General features: G+C 41.1%; 1 protein-coding gene across 1 annotated transcript; it reads left to right on the plus strand.

Moving 5' to 3' along the window:
- The first annotated feature begins 12,308 nt into the window (after nucleotides 1–12,308).
- On the plus strand, nucleotides 12,309–18,582 carry ARL14EP (ARF like GTPase 14 effector protein). Its single transcript, XM_084207878.1, has 4 exons — nucleotides 12,309–12,434; nucleotides 13,817–14,322; nucleotides 15,152–15,279; nucleotides 16,254–18,582. The coding sequence occupies exons 2-4, from the start codon at nucleotides 13,900–13,902 to the stop codon at nucleotides 16,480–16,482; spliced, it is 780 nt and encodes a 259-aa protein (XP_084064004.1). The 5' UTR covers nucleotides 12,309–12,434; nucleotides 13,817–13,899; the 3' UTR covers nucleotides 16,483–18,582.
- The last annotated feature ends 3,246 nt before the right edge of the window (nucleotides 18,583–21,828 follow it).

Consider the following 21,828-nt stretch of genomic DNA (forward strand, 5'->3'; position numbering starts at 1 on the left):
GTCTGGAGATTGTTTATCTAACAGGTGGTTGTTTCATTGCTCCCATGTGAATTGTTTTTAATTAATGACCAGTCACCATCAGCTGTGTCAGACTCTGAGGAGTCAGTCACGAGCTTTCATTGTCATTCTTGCCAAGCCTTCTGATGTATCCTTTCTCTATTTTTAGTGTAGTTTTACTATAGCATTTTTTAATATAATATCATAAAATGATAAATCAGCCTTCTGAGAACATGGAGTCAGATTCTCAATTCCTCCTTCATCCTGGGGACCTCACAAATACCACAGGCACCCACCCCACCTCTGCTAAGAGGGCATTTCAGACCCACAGAAACCATGTGGGTCCACCTGCTTTCACTCAATTGAATGATGCAGTTGTGGTTTGCCAGGAAAGCAGCAGAAAGCCAAAGAAGAATTAAGAATTGTTGTTTCAGATATGCTACAGCTAACAGCACTTCAAGCCTCTGTCATACATACAAGTGTCTCACTAATTTAGCTGCAAAATGAAGAACATGCCATACCCCATGTGATGCTGTGCTCCAGTGGCACATTTGACAGAAGGAAAAACTGCAGATAAACACTTTGTCAGAGATTATGTTAACATCAAATATTAAAAACCATAGAAAAGTAAAAATCTTTTGCACTTTTTATAGATGATAGGTTTAGAATGCTGCTGATGCCTTGCTTGCCCATCCAAATAGATCTTTGCAATCTTCTGCTGACCAGCCCTTCTCTGCTGCATTAACCATAAGGTATTTGCCATCACATTTCAAGCTCATTATGACTGATCCTTCCTAGCCATCACCTCTCATCAAGTATTCAGAGGCCTACAATCAAGCTGTAGTGACAGCTCCCATCATCTTTGTGTTCATCTTCTATACAGGCATCTCTAAAACTTCTGTCAAGTCAAGAGCTGACACATCCAGAAAAGCAATTTCTGGTTCTCTTTCATATCTTGCTTAAAATTCTCCTTTCCTATGATGTCAAGAAGAAGAATATTGTGCTGTATGAAAAGAGATAACGTGTTGATCAAGAATATTAAATTGTCTCCCTCACAACCTATCTGTAAGTACCTTTGTGTAATTCTGAAGCCATGAATTATTTACTCTTCTTGATAAAGCCTTAGAGTTCTGTGGTTTATTAAAGATAAATATGCAGGTCTGCCTCTGAGGTAAAAGAAAAGCACTCAGCAAGCCCACAGAACTTGTTACTCATTTTCCTCTGGGTGAGTGCAACACAGCTCCACAAGATGGCATTGCACATAGCATTCCCAGGTGAGGAATACTGCCACACTCCCTCTCCTGCCTGCTTTGGTCTGGGAGGATGCAGCCCTCAGCAAACCCTCTGCAAACCGCACTCAGAAAACTTTGACATCCTTCTCCAGAAAACTTTGACATCCTTCTCGCTCTTCTTGGAAGCCACATGAGAAGACTTACACAGGCAATAAAAATACATTAAAACCTACCATTTTTCCTTTTAGAAAACACAGAGTACTCACTCATTGGGGATATTTTACAGAGGAACAAATTTCAGGTGATAATGTATAGGATACTCCAAGCTCTAGGCTCAGTGTCACTGCAGAAATAACTCAATTACATCCTGACCACTGCTGCTTATTCAATCTTATCAAATACAATTCTCTAGCTGAAGAAATGTTTTCCACACAAGCTGACTGGCCCAAAAAGGGTATCATTTAAATACAGTGAAAATTAGCATGGGACCAAAAGGAGACTCAGCCTCTCTGTGCAATTAAACAAATTATCTGGCTACTTTTCCTATTTTGAGAAACAAGTGTACCTAGCCTGCCAGAAGGATCAAAGCCAGATTTCTCATACATTATAATTTTATCAAGTGAAATTAACTGGAGGGGGGAAAATTGCAGTAACTTCAGAGCTTTGGACTCCTCCATTACTTCCATTTATTTTGCTTCTTTTACTCTTTCCCCTTCAATCCTTCCTTTCCCAGTCCTTGATTCTTGCTAACTTGCATTCCCAGTTCATCTCTAAGTTAGGTTCTCAGTCAGTCCTCACTGGTCCTCCATTTATTTTATTCCCAGTCCCCTAGTCTCTCATTTTGTTTTCCTCTGGTACCTTTTCCCCTTCTGTTCATCCTGCTAAGTTCTGGCACAAATTCTTTCTGCACTAACATCTGCTTTGGCTTCTCAGAGCTAAACATTTTGCAAAGCTCGAGAACTTGTCCCACAGGGTTGCACTGTACAGGCATCAGCCTGCTTGTGCTACTGCTTGAAAAATGAAAATTCAGACATCACTTGGTGCTTGGGGAGACAAGAGTCTGAAAAGGATTGGATGGTTGTACAGTTTTTCCATGCAAATGACTGTAACAGAGCACATTGCCTCTTTTTTGTTAGTCATGGTACTATCTGGAGAGTAAAGACAAGTCAAAACAATTCATACCCATCCTGCTTGGTGCCATAAATTATCCATTCCCCAACACAAAATCTTTATTCTGCTTTTTTATATGTTGGCCACTATTTTCTGATGCTCTCCATCGTTACAAAGCAAGCAGACAAATAAAAAACTACCAGTGCACAACCCATTGAATACAAGAGTGACCTGACTCCAGAGCACTCCCCCTGATCCAAGCACAGCACACAGGGACCATATTTCACTGCACAGAATGAGCTCTCCCCTCCTTCAGCAGAAGAATGTTCCACTGTGCAGAGCACGAGTTACCTCATGGGAACAAGCCCAGAACAAAGCAGATGCTTCTGTGCACTTCACTGTGCTGTGGCGCTCCAGAGAGTGAAAGAAAAAGCACTTACAAGCTGAGAAACCTGATAAATACACAAAACATTCATTTATGGGAGCGTTTCTCCTGAGACTGAAAGTTCTGAAAGTTCTCTGGTGTGTCCCTCACTTGAAAAGCCACTGACCTTAGGATGAGCCTGCACATCAAGGACCTTCCAGGTGTCTGTATTGTGAGAAGATCCAGGTAAAAATCCAGATTTAAGACATCTCTCCAGCCAGATCAATACCTAACAAAACTGTAACGATTCCAGCTGAGAATTTCTAAGAAGCTATAAAATATTAACAATATGAAGTAGCCCTTTGGGGGAGAAATTTTCTCAGCCTACATCCTCAGAATTAATTTGCTGAACTGTTTTGTTGACAGGTTTCTTAATACAAGAATTCAACAATAAAAGAATTCAATTCTTTGGTTTGCTGTAATTTTCTTTTTATGCAACGCTTGACACATGCAATTTGCAGACCATAAATGTGGCTCCTGGCTGTCAAAACAGAACAATCAGACACTTGTACAAAGCTAATGAATTTTTAGACACTAAGCACTTCCTAGTATTACAAAATCCATAGACAGTCAGTGAATTGAAGTTTAACATCAACAGCAAGAGTCGTGGAGACTCTAAAATTTTAGAATTCTTCCACTCATTGTAGCATCATACTGCAAAGAGGCTGGATGAAAGCAATATGCATAGGCTTCAAAAGAAAGGGGGAAAGAGCAATAAAAACCACCATAAACACTGAGATAACAGGAAAGAAAAGGAAATTACACAAAAGGAAAACAACATTTTGGTCACAGTCTATTAAAGAGAATAATTAACAAACTTGATACAGCAGTATGTTTATGTTTTTAAAATAACGTGAATTCAGCATAAAAAATGGCCCAAATGTTTGTCTCCTACAGCTGGAGGGCAATAAAATCATAAAAAACAAAGCATGTTCTGAAAGGAGTGTCTGAATTTCAAATATCTGAAAGATAAGTGTCTCTGCACTTAAAACTAAAATGAAAATACTAAAAGTGTAAGAGAAAGAGGCATTTTTCCTTTGAAAAGAAAAACTGAAAAAGTACAAGGAGATCTGTTCAAAGCAGTTAGCAATTGTCTTACAACTGGGAACCTGAAATCATGTCCACATGTCTAGACATCAGCTGGGCAAGCAGATAATGGGAATCTTTTTGTTCCTGCTAAGGAATGAGCATCTGGATAAAATGGTACTACCCCCAATAACAGAACTGTTCTTTGCACTTGAGAATTGCTTCAAGAAAATCTCAGAAGCAAAATTAACCCCACATGGTGAAACAATGATTTCTCTGGGATTTCAGTCACCACTGAGCATATTTTTATCAGCTGTGCAAAAGCTTGTGATGCCTCCTAACAGGAGCAGATTTGGAGGAAGTTGGATGGCTCAGCAACTACAAAAACCTCTCAATGAATTTTTAAAAAGTCTTGACCACAAGAAAAAAAAAAAAGGTCAAATATCTTGCTACTGACTAAAAGAAATAAAAGTATATTCTATTGTCAGTCACACAGGAATACTGATTGTCCCACATAAACAGAGAATCAGCTCAATGCCCTGACAGTGAAAAATTGGTAGCGACAAAGCAATTTAATTATCTGAGAATTACATTGAGCTGATCCAAAGCAAGAAAGAGAAGCAAAAACTCTCAACAATTTACTAACTATAAAGCTCAGGAAAACCATGGGCTTTCCTACCAAAAATTCATTTAAACAGTGAATAATTTATTTTTCCACTGTAAGAGTGGTTCTACATGATAGCAAATTCACATTACTGACACAAGAAACAAAACCTTGGACACATCATACAACACAGACTTCTTAGAGGACAAGGAATGCTTGTATCAGAAATATTATTAGAGAAATGTGGAATTATGTCTGAATCAAAGCAGCAGACTAACATTCTGTGACTGCCTCAGAAACAGACATGGCAAAATCATTACAGATAAAATGAGAGCGCATCATTGTGGTGAAGCTGGTACTCAACTTACCCAGGGAAAAAAACTTAAAAAGAACATTTGAGGCTGGCTGCAAAGAGAAGAATGTTATGACATGAAGGAGTAAAGCCAGCTGATAGAATGAGCTGCCTCAAGAAGTTGTTTGAAGATATTCTAGAGGGTGTTCAGATATAGAATAAAAAGGAGCCCAGGCTCTCAAAGCAACTCACTGCTGAGCCTGGAGCAGGTTCCAGCTGCTCCTGGGAACCTGGCACTGGACACACACATGGAGCCTCCCCTCAAGACTCTGGGGACACACAGGACATCCCCCTTGCCCTCAGCCACTATGCTGGCACTGAAATGGCACTAAAACCCAGAGAAACAGCAAGTCTCAATGTCACTGCCTCCACAAAGAAATTTTAATTGCGTGTTGCACATTATCACCTTTCCTGTATCTCAGCTTTCAATAAAGGCATAAGATGAAAATCCTTAATTTGATAAACCAAAGCTTATAATTACTGTCAAAACTAAAACTTTTTCTGGGTTTTAGTCTTTAGTCTGCACACCTGCTGGTGTTCACTTACATTCATTTGTTCTGGAAGCTGAGGGGTCCTCTTATGTTACTTGGATTCCATAAAATCTATAAAGAAAACTGTTGCTGTAACTCCTAATACACTGTACAGCACTAGATAAATTGTTGCCTGACTCATACATTGCTTAGTTCAAGCATGATGAGCACTAGCCTTGGTTTGGCTTTGATACCCAAAGTACACCCACAAAGTGGGTCAGGCTGAACAGGTTTTACCGGGGTTTCTACTGGGGAAACACTTGACTTTCCTTCCATCATTTGTCAGTCTTTCCCTGTTTATCTTCCAAAACAGTAACAGAGGGTAAAGCATCCAGAATCTCATTGTCTGAACACTTCTTAAAAGCACAGCCTAATGCAATATGTAATGGGTTTACATTCATTTCTGCAAGTCAAAAACTGCTAGGATTAGACTGGGACTATTCACAGTAGTTGCTGGAAGCTGCTAACAGGCCTATCAATTGCAGAGAAATGGAGCATTTTCTCTCCAAATACCTAATGAGGCATGAAATCAGGGGGCAAACAGCGTGGTTTTAGGTCAGTGATTTGTCAGAAGGCCAAAAAACTGATGGACAATGTAACTGTCTCCTATGCCTTGGGAAAAAAAAAAAAAAAGGCACTCTCAAAAGTAAAACCAGAAAAGATATAAATAAACTTCATTTCAGTAAAGCTTTCATGGGATAACTGTCTTATTTCTAAAAGGATTTCAAGGAACCATGGTAATTCTCATAGCTACAGCTGACAGAAAATTTTGATGTACAGTGAGTCACGGAGCAGAGCACTGCAGAACTGATGAACAGTCACAATTTCTTGCAGAGCCCAACCCTTGCAGCAGAAGAGGACTGAAAAAAAAAGAAGCTAATCTCACAGAAACATTTCATGTTTGGTTTGTGCATACACCCAGCTGCAGTGACCATTTTAAAATCAATTTGTGCAACTCACTTCATAGTCAAATGTCAGAGTCAGTTTCTGACATTCCCTGCCCATAAACATTCCAGGACTTGCTGCTCCATGAGTGGAACTGGGGAAGCATGGTAGAACCCATGAGTTTGGAATAGAAAACTTAGCAAGCAAAGATCCTCTTGCAGTAAAACATTCTAAAACATGCGCCCCATATGAATTTTGCAGCAACAAAACATTGCACAGGAGACCTCAAGTCCACACTGAGGCTTGTGAGGTGCTGTTACTCTGCTACTGGTCTGCTCCAGGATTTCAGCAAGCCATTCAACTTCTCGAAGTGATATTGCTGAGGCCCTTCTCAATGAGATAACCAACTGGTGATTGGTAAGATAGATGTTATTTGCCCTGGAAAACATCCTTTTTTTAATATAGTATGCATCAGCTACCCATAGTAGCAGGGCTATGCCAGTATAGCCATGTCAACAGAGTAAACGTTTGCCTTGAATAAAAACACCACAGGAAAATTTCTACCTCTACAGACATCATACACAAGAGTTTCCAAAAAATGGCTAATAATCAATCACTGCTAGCTATTTTGCTGGATGAGTTTCCCAAAATTAGGGCTTAACTAGAGTGCTTTGCACTGGCTGCTGGCAGCTACAGAACTGACAATTCTTGACCTAAATGCTGATCTGTTCCTTTCTTCTCCTCAGCCTTGGTGCTCCATTAAGGCAGCCTTAATTGAAGGCAAAGAGCATCAAAGAAATGCTGAGTAACCATGAATCAAGCGCTACTATTTAATAGGCAAAAACTGTGGAAGGCTTCCTGGAGTGCTGTGTGATCCATAAACCCACACTCACAGACATAAAGCCCACTCACAGATCATTTATTCATGACCTCCTTGCTCCCCGAGACATCAGGGTGCGCTGGGGAGAAGTAAAACCCAGACAAATGATTCAGCATGCACCAAGTCAAAAAAAAAAAGTAGCTTTCCCTATTTGATTCTTCACCAGCTGTCAGATTAACAACCTTCATTTGCCATCAAGCCAAGCATGGAAAGGATATTTTTCTTAGGAAAGGACAAACCCTAAATTCCTCGAGCACCCTAACCTGTTACCAGTGAGTAACCATTGACTGCCTTAGGGCTGTGCAAGGATTAGATGCTCTGGAAGTGACTGGGAGGCTGAATGAGATTGCTAAAAGCAATGTCCCTGCTTTTTGAATCAGAAATAAACTCAATACCTTTAGAGATGGGTAAAAGAAACTCCCAAACATTGGGTTTGTGTCCCAAACTGGCACAGAGTGGCTGCACCAGATCCAAGTTTCTGAGCACATTCCCTCCAGCCCCAAAGCAGGGAACACAGAATAGCAGCAGGGTGATGCTGCATCATCTGTGAAGCTGCTCAGACGAGAGGAGCAGGCTGGAAGCAGCAGCCAAAATCCTCCTCAACACAAAGATCTCACTGAGCAGAGAATGTTCCAGGCTATAAATTTATAAGGAGCATCACGAAATCAGCCTGGAAAGGGCAGAAGATTCCCAAAGAGGCATCCCAAGGTCAATGCCAGTAAAGCAGAGGATTCTGTTAGTGAGATAGCAACACTCAAAGTGTTGAGGGGGATTTTAGTTTTTTTTCAGCCTGACAATTTCTATTATTTCTAGATACCCCAAAAACTCCACATCATAAGAATCCACATAGTCAACAGTTGTGCCAAAATGTAAATGTGAATTTAAATAATCAGAAATCTTAATTACATTGCCAAATTAAAATAAAAACAGAACAGCTAGGCTAGAAAGCAATTTAAGACACTACATGCAAGCTATAATATACATAGCTAACAAAATAAAACTTATTAGCATGCTACAAAATATGCCAAGGTAATTTTTAAGATTTTTTTAAATGAGTTTTATGATATTACCCAGACTTTCCATGACTTGAAGATTTGGTGTGAAACAAACAGGTCTGTTTGTGACATTAATTGATGATTTTAGATAAAATACAGCATTTTGCATCACATTATCTACAAGGCAAACTCATGTAGGCTATTTATTTTCCTTTTTCCATTTATGTCTAAATGCTCCCTACCAGAACTACCAGCTTTTTTCTCTGCAACAATTGCTCTCTATAGCTCTGACTTCATGTTTCTAAAAGAGTAGATGACAATATTTAAAAAAAAAAAACATAGAGAAACTCAAAGCAGACAACATCTATGCCTAGTTGGTGTTCCAGCACATTTTGCAGGAGCTAGACAGAGATGTTTGCCTTGAAGAAAAGTAATAGGATGCTTGGTGGTAGCAAAAATACATAACCACAATTACATTCAGTTTTGATTTTTTTTCAAACTGCCAAATATAATAATATGGACATTTTATTTCTATTTGACACTAAAGTTTTAAAAGACACACTCAATGAGATAATGATCCTATACTAGTAGAATATCTTAGCCTGTTTCATTTTAATGAAAAACCAATTTAACAGCATCCTCAAACTTGCTTAGACTGAAAAAGAAATTAAATCTGACACTTTCCACTATTTTGCTGATTTCCAGACCACACTAACTGGATAGCATATAGGTGAATAGAATCACTAGGAGGTTTTTTAAATTAGATGTAAGATCTTAAAAGAATGCTGAACAAGGGTCAAATGATAGACAGTTATGAAAAATTTTTGCCTGATTACCTTTAAAATATGAATTGAGCTACCTGGAGTTTATACTATACTGAATACAGTTACACATGGCTTTCTTCTGAGTCTATCACAAAGCTTTTTGCAGACAGCAACACATCTGTCACTACTTTAAGCTCTGGAAATCAAGGCAAGGAAAACCATCAATTTTTAAGTGATGATGTATGTCAATGCTGCTTTATGCAGTTTTTACACATGAGGGAATAGAAGGACACAAAAATCATTGACTTAGTGAGCAGGCACAAACTGGAGAGAGTAGGACTTCTGCTAGTGTTCAACCAAAAATCCATTAAAAATTACTCTGACATACATATCTCTTTGCAGCATGAGCTTTGACATTTTTCAGACACCCTTAGGGGCAAAAATGGCAAATGGAGCCTGCATTGGCAGAGAAACAAATTTAAGTTCCCACCTGCCACAGCTGAGACAGCCACAACCCGCAGAGCGCCAGCGTCCAACTGCAGAGAGCTTCAGCCCATACAGAACAGCACCACACCACTTCAGAAGGCTGCAAATGCCTGCCCTTTTTGTCCTTCAGCCTTTTATACCCCTCATGCCCTGCACCTGTGAGCCCTCTGCTCCCTGTGTGATTGTTCAGCACTCCATGGCTCCTTACCTTTAATATTAGTCACCTGCTTTTCACAGCTGGAGCCAGTTAGGGATCAGGCTCAGCTGCAGCCCCGCTCCAAATCACCACAAACTGTGTGCCTACACCCACCCAGTACCACCAGAACACATAAGAATATTTCTACCACACCCAGTCCAGCTCCAGTTCCAGCTCCCCTTCATCCTTATCTAGAATCCTTTAAATCCCAAAGCTCTCCCTCATTAAAGCACCATTCCATTTGCACAGAGGACAGCTAATGTGATCAAACAAAACCAGCCTAAATCCATGTCTGGCAGATTTGTTAATTCCCAAATAACCTGGAAGCAGCCCCTTACAGTCAGCCTCACATATTGACACTAACAGTGAAAAAGTGAACACACCTCACTGCTCTTCCTATATTTATGTAATACAAATTGATGTCACAACCTGTAGCTCAAATATCTCCTCTCATGAATTATTCCCCTCCATTAACTCCACATATTTCATCCTAAGCCACACAAGTGAGCAGAAGCAGCCTCACTGAGGTTTTCTTGAATGATAGCACTTCACAGTCTCTCTGTCACTGCTGACCCACTGCATGATTTAATATCTGGAATTTACAATGGTTTTCTTTAGTGGTCAGATGGAGAAACAGCAAATGGCACTACCTGCATGATGCTACTCCCACATATTACAGCTTCACGTTCCCATGCTTTAGAACCCTGGGTATCTCCTGAAGCAGGGATAAAATAATTTCTCCACAGGCTTTTAATTATTTTCAGACCACAATCCCACCAATTCTTCAACACTGTTTAAAAAGTTAGGTAAAAAGGTATCATGATTTAGAGCCTTACATTCTAAAGGCAATTTCAGTGTCATATTTCTGTATGAAAATACCCTCTCCCTAATATCTTTCTTAATACTGACAAAGGCTACTGTAAATAACAGACTTTTAAAAAACCAAACAAAAACCACTTTGCTGCTCTGGGGGTTTTGTGATGTTTCTCCTCCATGTGCCCAGCTGGCTTCAGTACTTCATTTTCTAATAAATAAAAACATAGCAAAAATATACCAAAGTGATAACAACCTACTGCTAGGTCTCAAGAGAGCACCTAGCTCTATACCCAAATATTTATGGTTAAATAAAGCTGAGCTTCTATTACCCAAACTGCTGCCTCATCTCAGTCCCAAATGGTTTCTTTAGAACTGTCAGCACAGCTATGAAACCCCATGGAATTCACTGTTCTGGTACTTACACCAGTTCCTGTGGCTCACTGCAATTCCTTTTTTTAAGGTTCTTGCCATGTCTTTCTGTATTTGCCCTAAGAACCAGCTTCCTTGCTATTAAAACCCACTGGAGATCTGTTGGAAAGCAATTATTTAGTTAAACCAACAAAACCTTTGTATGGGCATTAAGAGGCTTCATTTAAGATATCATAGTACCATCATAAGTTGAAAGATTATAAATTTAAGGTGCTTATTAGGGCAACTGTGTTCTGTTTGTTCTAAAACTAAACTTTGAACTCTAGAACTAACTTTGTTCTAAAAACTAAAAACTCCAATAATAATCAGGGTGTGCTGTCACTATTCAGACGTGGACCAAATAAAGGCAGGTCAAAATTTCATATTTCCTCCCTGATAAATCCATTATTGTCTTGAAGGATGGAAAAGACCTTCAAGATCATCCCAGCACAGCCCCTAAACCACCACACTCCTGAGGCACCTTTCAAACACACAGCAGAATTTATTTTAAAAAAGCCAACCAACCAAAAAACCCAAACCCAACCAACCAAAAAGAGCGACAGACTTTTGAGGGACATTCTAGTGACCAAAAAAAAAAGTGTGACAGACTTTTGAGAGATGTTTTGGCGACCAAAAGGGAGTGACAGAATTTTGAGGGACATTCTGGTGAGCAAAAAAGAGTGACAGACTTTTGAGGGACGTTCTGGTGACCAAAAAAAAGAGTGACGAAGTTTTGAGGGACGTTCTGGTGACCAAAAAAAGAGTGAGAGAGACTTTTGTGAGACATTCTGGCGAGCAAAAAAGAGTGACAGACTTTTGAGAGACATTCTGGTGACCCAAAGGCCGTGTTGGGTTTTTCCCCTAAATGAAGAGACCGATTTGAGGGGGCATTTATTTATTTATTTATTTATTTTTAAAACAAAGAACAGCCTTGGTAAGAACTGATTTTGGGGCTGGGGTGAGATGAGAAATAGAGGCTGAGGGACCTGGGGGAAGCACAGGGCACTCCCGGGATAGCACAGGTGACATCTCGGATAGCACAGGGCACTCCCGGGATAGCACAGGGCACTCCCGGAATAGCACAGGTGACATCTCGGATAGCACAGGGCATTCCCGAGATTATCACAGGGCGCTCTCGGGACAGCAGAGGGCATTCCCAGGACAGCACAGGATACTCCCGGGATAGCACGGGGCATTGCCGGGATAGCATAGGGCATTCTCAGGACAGCACAGAGCGCTCTAAGATGGCACAGGACACTCCCGAGACAGCACAGGGCACTCCCGGGACAGCACAAGCAACTCCCGAGTCCCGGCGCGGCCCCGGCCCCGCTCAATGCCGGTCTCCCTCAGCCCCGCCGCCGCACTCTGCAGCCCGGCGGAGCCTGCAGCGGGCCGCGGCCCTCCGCTCACCGGCCGCGACGGCGGCGTTCGCTCAGCACTGGCCCCGGGAAACACCGGGAAATACCGGGAATCACCGAGAAATATTGGGAAATACAGGGAAATACCGGGAGTCACCGGTCCCCTCAGGCCGGGGCCGCCCCTCCGCGCCGCCAGGTGTCGCTGTGGGCGCCCGCCGTGCGGAAGCGCCGCTCCGTCCGCCCCCGGGCTCTGTGGAGAGGCGCCCTTGATGGCCGCCGCCCGCCGGGCAGCGCGGAGAGACGGAGCCCACGGCCGGAGCGGCACGGCGGGACACGGCACACGGCCCACACGGCTCACACACCGCGGGGAGGTACCGGCACGGCGGGAAGGTAGCGGGGCGGCCCTGAGGTTGCGCGGCCGGCAGCGGAAGGGCCGGGCCGTCCTTTGCCCGGGACATTGCAAGGCCGGCCTGGGGCGGGCTCCTCCTTCGCCGTGCTGCCCCTCAGGGAGCTCGGGCTGGGAAACATCGCACAGGTGCACGCACAGACCTCGGGGGCTGGGGTTTCCAGCGCTTTTGTCTTTGCGCCAAGGGGAACTCACAGCAAAAGCAGCCGTGAGCTCCTCCCGAGCGGAGGAGAAACGCGCTGCAGCTCCCAGCGAGAATTGCTGAGGATTAATGGGTGAGATCGCCATGTCCCGTCAGCAGTAATGTCGTTTGAACAAAGCGAGGTGACAGACGTGTCGTGCTTTTGTGAAGTTTAATATCACATAGCATACTACAGATACCAGACATTGTAATAATTCTTTGTTTTGGGTTTGTTTTGTTTTTTTTCCCTTAGAAGACAAATTTGGTTTCTCAATAAGAACATCTTCCAAGAGTCCTGACTTACAATCCACGTGCAAATGTTGAAAATTCAGACTATCACTTGTGTGTTGACATGGTGTGTTTCAGCCACACGCACACACGAACCCCACCTTCCACAGCAGGAATCAGTGTGAAATGCACATTAGCACTTGAAGCAGGCTGGATATAGCAGACTTCTTCGAGAAAAGTTACTTGCTATTGCCTGAATTGCTGTTCAAATGTTAACTCAGTGAACTTTGGTCATTAACAGCTCCAGCTGCCTTGGCTTGAAACACAAACTTTGTGCTGCTTATAATAAAAGATTGCCATTAGAGCTGGTTCACTAACATGGTGAAGTTTGATAGCTGGGCTTTTAAAAAAGATTAAAAAATCGTTCACACACCAGCTGCTGTGAAAAATTTGACTCTCTCCCAGACACAACCAGTACACCGCTTTTCCATTTTTCTGGGTTTTACCTTAGCAGAATAGGGTGTAGGTGAGCATAAACATCCCAATTAAAATACATTCATTGTAATTAAGGTTCTTGGAGGATTTGAGAGCAAGTGATTCCTTTCTTTTGGCAAATCTTTTGTTTTTTTACGTTGTGGTGGAAAATAGTGCAAGATGGGATCAGGCTCTGGTGTGTTAGGGCCAGCACTGGCAACAAGCAGGGTGTGAGATGTAAGTTATTGTTACTTTTAACCCAGTAACCAACCACCTGTGCCCACAATGTGGACTTTTTTATCCAATTACACAAAACCACCCAAACCCAGAATAAATTTTAGTTTTATCTAGACTAGAAGGTTATATTTTCTTTCCATGTTTTTTAAATTACTTAAATCCAGTATGTCAGGCTTATGGATAAAAGTTTGCGCTGCAAATCTGATTGATTTTAATGCTTTCTCTAGGGTGATCTTCACAGAAACTCCTAAAGGCTTCAAAGAGTTATTTTGGGCAAAATAAATGAGCTAAGTTGTTCTGATAAAGCAAAATGGATCCTTGTTCAGTTGGAGTTCAGCTGCAGGCTACCAACGAGTGCCATAAGATCTATTACACCCGTCACACTGGCTTCAAGACCAAACAAGATATCTCTTCATCTGACCTCCTGCTGCTTCAGCTGAGAACTGGGATAACCCTGTCAGAGAACAACACAATCTGCTTCCACCACGCCAAAATTTACATTGAGAGATTTGAAGACTTACAGAAATCCTGTTGTGATCCCTTTAACATCCACAGAAAACTGTCAAAGAAAAACTTGCGAGCGATTGACTTGGACGATGCAGCTTTTCTGAGTGCCAAGTTTGGAAGGCAGTTTGTTCCTGGTTGGAAGCTTTGTCCCAAGTGTATGCAGATAATCAATGGAAGTGTGGATGTGGAACCTGAGGAGCGACAAAGGAGAAGGCTGGATCCAGATGTATGTATATGGATCAGTTTTCCCATCCCCTCTGAGCTCTGCAAACTATTACACTTCATATAACTACCACATGAATTAAATTTTCTCTCATAGAAATAAGAAAGGATGTAGTGTTTTAGATGTACAGGAGTTTACTGTATTTAAACCTTTGTTTGGAGAACCTTAAAATCTTCTTCTCTAATTAAATAATATCACCTCTAAGTTTTGAAAAAATGTGTCTACTTATAAATTCATGTAAATACAAGACTGCTGCTGGTATTTTAAGCTGTTATTCAAGCCTTGCAAGCAACTGAGCACTGCAAAAGTTGCTTCTAAAGATGTCTCTTCAGTTAAAAAGGAAAAGAAGGCTCATTATGAAATGAGCCTGCATTGAGGTGCATTAAGTGTACTCCTGTTGTGGTGTCTAGGCTGTGAAGGCCGTGGCATTTGGTCAGGGACACTGATGAACGGGTGTGGGAGGACACTTCTCCAGGTGCTGAGCTTGGAATGTGGCTGGTGCCTTGCTGTCTGCAGTGTTCAGGCTGTGCACAGGGAATCTGCACCCTGAGCAAAGAGGAGTTGCATCCTGTTCCCCTGCTGTATTTTTCAATTATGTGTCAGTGTAATGAGGAGGATGATTTGAAAGCATTGATTAAAACTGCCACTACAAAGCTTATGTTGCTGGGGTCAGAGACAGGTATAGTTCTCCAGCATAAAGATTTTAAGTTGTGCCTCCTGGGAAATCATAGAATCATAGGTCAAGAATTCATCTAGGTTATTACGCTATCCTTGACTAGATATTTTCTTAGGATTCGTATTTCTAATGAAGTGACATTTTCTCTTCCTTTAGGGGCGTACAGCTAAGGCTTTAAAGTCTCTCCAGTTTGCTAACCCAGGACGACAGACTGAGTTCACTCCAGAGACCAGTAAAAGGGAAAAAAGGAGGCAAACAAAAATCTCAGTCTTTAATTCAGACAGGTAATTTGTTAGCTGTCTTTACATTAACTTTCATTTGAAAATAAAACAGCCTTGATGGTCAGCCTGTAACATTAGCTATGTAGATGTTTGTGTGTGTATGGATTGGGTTCTTGGTTTTAGGGATGTTGAAGATCCCTCTTGCTCCTGAGGTAAATAAAAGAGAAAATAAAACATTAGCTTACAGTTCATATTTCAGGCAAACACAAAAAGGTGTTTGTGAGGCACAATAGTACACAGACCATAGGTGTAGCTACTAATACATGCATAAACTAAAATTCTGATAAGATAAATTTGAATACAGTAAGATCAAGTAGGCTACACTTAAAATATTGGTCATCATCTTTCTGTAAACTCAATAGTTACACTTGGTAAACAAAAGTGTGCAAGTTAGGACCTTACCTTCCTCTTGATAAACAAAGTTAACATCCAGATTGGGTAATAGTGGATAACAAGTTACAACCTTCTAATGTGACAAATTTCTATTTGTCAAAATATACAAGAAATAATCACATTAGTGTGTTGTATCACATTAAGTGTAACTGTAACAGACAGAACCAGACACTAAATGTGCTGCTCACTATGCATCCTTCCCTCTCCCTCTGTTTCTCTTGCTTAGTTTGGGCACAGAGTGGAGATACAATTTTTTAGAGATACAAGTAGGACTGACAAACGTTACCAAATGCAGTAAGGTATATTTGAAATTAACAGTGTTAAAGTGTGCACCTGAAGACAGCAGACTTCCCTTCTGTCCTGGTTTTGCATGGGAGGCATTCACAGAAGTGATACAAAGCTTTTAGCCACTAGAAGGCTGTACACAGCTCTATGAAGAAACAGATGTAAAAGACAAAAGAAAAACTTCCTTTCCGGGAAGTTCCTTTTTTCCTTCCAGCCTAAAAAAATCTCGTCAACTTGGCATCAAAACAATAAGGGGGTTTAAACATAATAAAAATAACTGTTTGTTTTTCATTGCACAGGCAAGTAATTCCAGCCAAGAGTAAGGTGTACGACAGCCAGGGGCTGCTGCTGTACAGCGGGATGGACCTGTGTGACTGCCTGGACGAGGACTGCCTGGGCTGCTTCTACGCCTGCCCCAAGTGCGGCTCCAACAAGTGCGGCACCGAGTGTCGCTGCGACCGCAAGTGGCTCTACGAGCAGATCGAGATCGAGGGCGGGGAGATCATCAGGAACAAGCACGTGGGCTAGGGGCCATCATGGGCATTATTCCATCCTGAGTGGATGGGCCATGCTTTGGTTAAACACAGCACACACAGTGTTTAGGTTAATGGGAGCCATTGGGACTTGTCAGAATGTGCTCACTGTCACAGTCGTTTTCAGCGTGGTTATGGACATAACCATGCTGCTGTCTTTGCACTGTAATCAGGCTTCTTACTCATCCAGGTAGGATCTCACTGAAACAGCTGTATTCAAGTGCAGGATGCTGAATTCTAACGTGATCTGTCCTGAGCCACTCGCTATTCCTTTGTACGTTGTTTTGTAGGATGTACCATCTCAGTGTGTTCCTCATTTCTCTCCTTCTCAAATTCAGGATCTCGTGGGTTTTAATCTGTTTTATGTGAAAGTTCTCAATGAATTTACATGCAGTATTAATAGAGGTCTCTTTCTAGTATTAATAGTGAATACTGTGTCTTCTACAGAGTATTGAAGCTACATCTGATAAATCTAATCCTGTTCACTTAAAAAGGAGTCAGAAGCATTTAGGTGTTCAGGTCTCATCCCAGTCACTGGGATTTGAGGTCAAGTTATCCTTACGAATTCTTAAGGATATGAATTAATATGAATTATATTAAAATATTGAAATTAACTTGTCAAGGCACTGTGTTAAAGTATTACTTAATACTTTGTTGGTTTCTGTAGAACAAAATTAAAACAATTTTGCTCTTTTTGCTCAGTCTGTAATTGGACTGAACCAGTACTTCAACAGCCCTCTCCCTGTTTTTTTTCTCTTTTTACTGATTTTTAAGGTTTGTACGCAGCTGAAAAGAGCTTGAGTGTCTGTTTCCAAACCAAGATTATCTAGACTGTTACCAAAAAAACCCAGATGAATGGAAAGTATCTTTAGTTGCTACATTATCTGTCCTCATAATATTAAACTTTTACAGTATAAGTAGGTTTATTGAAAAGGTTTTGTAAATTTAGTCTTAATAACATTTTTATTCTTTATATTTTTGTTGTGTTTTGTATAAATTTCCTATCCTTTGGTGATTTGGTTTGCTGGGTCACATTTTTTCAGTAATACTGTTAAGTTCTTGCAGACTTACTTGGTAAAGTTGTATAGTCTTGCAATGTGCTCAGCAGATCTTTTTCTGTTCTGGTAAGTGTCATGAATGTTGCCTTGCCAAAATCCAAAGTGATGCTTTGAGTTATGCTGACATCTGCTGGTCCTGCTGGAGTATAAGCACTGAGATACTACATTTTTATTAAATCTGTTCTAAAAAGAAATCACTCTTTTTTTGGTCAGAGCATTGGCAGCTGTTGCAGTGGATGTCTCTCACTGTTTCTTCTCTTAAGCAATCTTTTCAGTCAGGTGAAAATATAAGCAGGTAACTTCCAGGAGAGTGAAAGGGGAGAAGCTGGTTGAGTTGTGTCACTTCCATGTGTTTATTAGTTTTTTTTAATTAGACCAGAGTTGGCAGTACCCACTATTAATAAAGTTAACAGGCTTCCATGATGAGTGTGATGAGTGTAACCCTTTCACAGCCAGATTTTTGATTCACTAACCACCAGTAACTTAAGGTGCCTGGAGCATCTCATTATTAGAACTGTATTTCTGCACCTCCATTAAGTCTGTGCAAAGTTGGTACATTCAGCCTCTCATTTTATAGCTGCACTAGCAGGTGGTTACTTTCCCAAATAAAACACTTGTTTCCTAACAATGCAGATAGTGAGTACTGTCCCTGAGGACACCCAGGGTTTAGGTTTTTTCTCACATTTTGGTGTTTGCTGTTCACATGTCCTCCTAACACATTTATGACATTTTCATTTAGCTGCATTTCCTAACATGCCTGGGCTGTAGTGTGTCCCTAAGTTCAGTAGCATGTTTTTATACAGTTCCACATGCCTCACAACCATTTTTATCTTAAAAGACATTGTTACAAGTCAAACTTGGCCATCTTGCTAGATTTAACCTGCTTACAGCATGGATTTCTTTTTGCTGTTTTTATAAACACCACACAAACTATTTTGTCATCATTTAAAGTGAGTGCATGTGACTCCCAGCAGCACGTGTGCTTCCCCATCTGACAGAATTACTCACAGCTAAGCCTGTTAAACTGGGCATTATTTTAATAGAGCCAAAGGAAACAACTACTTTCCATAAAATCCAAAATTCATAACCATTTAAAGTTCTGCATGCAGTGAAGCCCACTGCAGGTGTACCTCAGTGGCTGTATTAAAACTTTCCTTTTGCTATTAATTGCAAAAAATTATGTCTTTGCAAAGTTTACATGTTCAAGGGACAAAAATCAATGACAATAAAAGACTGGTTTATGAAGAATGCATATCCCACAAATCAGTTTGTGTTTATTGAGCAGAAGCTCCAGAATTGTGTAAGAAACCAAGCCAGTCTGCTTTCTCACACAGAGCAAACTTCACTTCATGTTTAGAAAATGGTCAAGTTTAACATCTTCAAAAGTCAGTGAGGGTTCTTCTGTTGGCCCTGTGAGAATTGCTGCACAACCTGTGGCCAGACCAGAGATAGGATGTGCCTCTTTGTGAAGCTGAACATGTAAAACCAATGAAGTATCCCTTTGGATTATTTGTGTTAAATACTCAACAGTATAGTGCAGTCAGGTAATTAACTCAGAGAAGCTTTACACTAACTTTTTCAGCATTATGCTACAAAAAGACATTTATCTTAGGGAGTATGTTATAGCCTTATCCTTAGACACAGCATGAATCTGGGTTTTTTTTACTCAGTTAAATTCATTACTTCAGTAACTAACATAAGACAACTTCTAACTTTTGAATCTGTTACCAATTAACACATCAGAAAGATCTGGAAGTGGACTGACCTACACAAAAATTGTAATTTTGTAAATCCAGAAGTCAGAATTAAAGCTTCTTAAGGAAAAGAAGAAAGTTAAGGTGAAATAATTATACCTATTTTAGATCTGTTTTAATGTTTCTTTTAGCCTTTTCTCATAGGCATGACTCACATTAGCCAGAATGGACAACTGCACTAACTGTCACTGAAATCCCATGGTGACAGAGCTCCAGAGAGGTTAGGTGGACATCTGTCCCTTGGTGGGTGACAGAAACAGCTACAGCAGTCAGCCCGAGTTCTCAGTCTCAGGGCAAAACACAAACACACCATTTCCAGCTTTAATTTGTTTTCCCCTAAAATTCCCAATTTTCTTTTTTTCATATTTGTGTCTCAAGAAATGCAGCTCCAGCTTTTTTCAGTGGAATATAGGGTGTGCTGACATATGGTAGATTGTCCCTTATGACCCAGGTCTTTTTCCCCAGTAACTCCTCAGCAAACATTCTGAAAGCTTTATTCATCTTTATACTGGTTTCTAACCAATACCATTAATGCAACTTTAAAGAAAGGTGCCTTCAGACACTTCTCTCTAAATTATACATTCTTTTAAATCCAGCTGATGGCAGAGGAGCAGTTCATTGAAATTAATATATTCAAAGATCATTAATTACAAGTTGCATCTAATATTCACCAATGTGGAAGGCAATACCAGAACTACTGTTTTTAGATTTCATATCAAATAGACAGCAATTAGATTTCAAATCATCAGCTGTCCTCCAACATGTATTGAAAAAATACTGTAGGGAGTTGTGAACCCTTGCCATTAAACTGTCCAGTTGACTGCTGGAAGGAGTTTAGTGCCACTATCCCACTCTGAAATAGGGAATTTCCACACTTCTAATCCCTCACACCCAGCAGAGGGCATCAGCTTACTGCAAACCTGTCCATGAGTTCTGCGGTGCACCTGCAAGAGATGTGACCCCAGAGCTGGGGGATTCTTCAGGGAGGAATTCATGGAAGCATTCAAAAATCGAGCGCAGGATGAGAGAAGTGTCACCCACAGCCACGAGGTTGCAATAGAGCTGACTCAGGGACAAGATTTGCACTTAAGAGAAATTAATTTTCTTTTGGGGCTTGCTAAGAGCTTTGCACCCAATCCCCAAACACCTCGATGCTTGCTACTTCTTACAGAGGAGAGCAGCACTTTTTAATAGATACATTTGAGTTTTACTTTCCGCTGTCAAGGTTTGGCTTGGGTCTCCTGCCTGAACATTGCCTCAGAAATGCAGTATTAGGTAGCCAAGGAAGCACTCACAGCAGGGCCCTGCTCTCCTGACAAAATGGGAAACTTTCCACACAAACAGGGAAAGCTTTCCCACACCAACAGGGACAGTGTTTTCCCAGAGCAGCTACAGCACCAGCCAGAAGCAGCCTAGCCTGAGGCTGGGGCAGGGGAAAGGCAAGAGAGGGACTTCCCCTGCTTCTCCCACCACAGCCAAGCGGTGAGAAAACTGCCCTAATTCTTCACTCCTTCCCTCCAGCAGCCCTGTGCACGTACTCAGCAGCAGATGAGATCTGGATCACACACTAGGTGATTTGCCTTTCTAAGCTCTAGTTAGGACAGCATTAACAACTTGGACCCCAAGCTCAGCTCTCCATCTCACCCACAGATGTCAGCATTACCTACTGCAACCTCCTGAGAGTGGCTCCATGCAGAGCTCCAGCCTGCAGCCTCAGGTAAAAGCAATTCTCTTCTATCATCTTCTGGATTTCTCCTTGTTATTCTTCCAGTTTTCCTTGCATTTTAACTGATAGCTCTCCCTACTTTTAATTTGATTGTTTTTGCTGCTAAGTTAGAACCATGAAACATATTAACAAGTAACATATTAAAAAGAATATATATATATATATGTATGTATGTATGTATGTATGTATGTATGTATGTATGTATGTGTACACCACCAAGCACCAGCTGTGCAGCCTGGGTAAGCTGGTTACCAGCACCATCACAATTTAAATTCTCAAAGAGAAATCACTGGGAATGCAAAGATCCTACTACATTCACAGATTTAAGGCCTCACAAGCCATCTGAGAAACCTTTCAACATAACCACTTGGCTTAAAGGTAGAAAATATGATTTTAGCAAATGTCAGTAACATACGTTTTCTTAACTCACCATTTCTTTTTCTAGTTAATCCTGCATTAGAGTATTTTATAATCCACGTGAGGATGAGTTTTCTTCTCACTTCATCCATTTTCTGTTCCAAGTTTGTAGTATGCAATAAAACCACCCACAAACAACTCAAAACCCCACCCTCAAACCTCCAAGCTGCTCCTCTCCTTCTGTTTTATAACATGGCAGTGCTCTCTCAGCTGACTTGCTTGTCAGTTTTCAATCAGATGGGCTGGATCTTGACAGCTGGCTCCAATGCTCCTGGAACTTCTCTCTCAACCATCTCTTTTTAGCAGTCATTATAATTAGAGTGATTATCTTATGGCTTAGTTTTCATTTGTTATCTTTGTGCTGCTTCCTGGGAGTTTCAGTTCAA

This window comes from Fringilla coelebs (assembly GCF_963513975.1).
Source record: "Fringilla coelebs genome assembly, chromosome: 6".
Classification (NCBI taxonomy): Eukaryota; Metazoa; Chordata; class Aves; order Passeriformes; family Fringillidae; genus Fringilla; species Fringilla coelebs.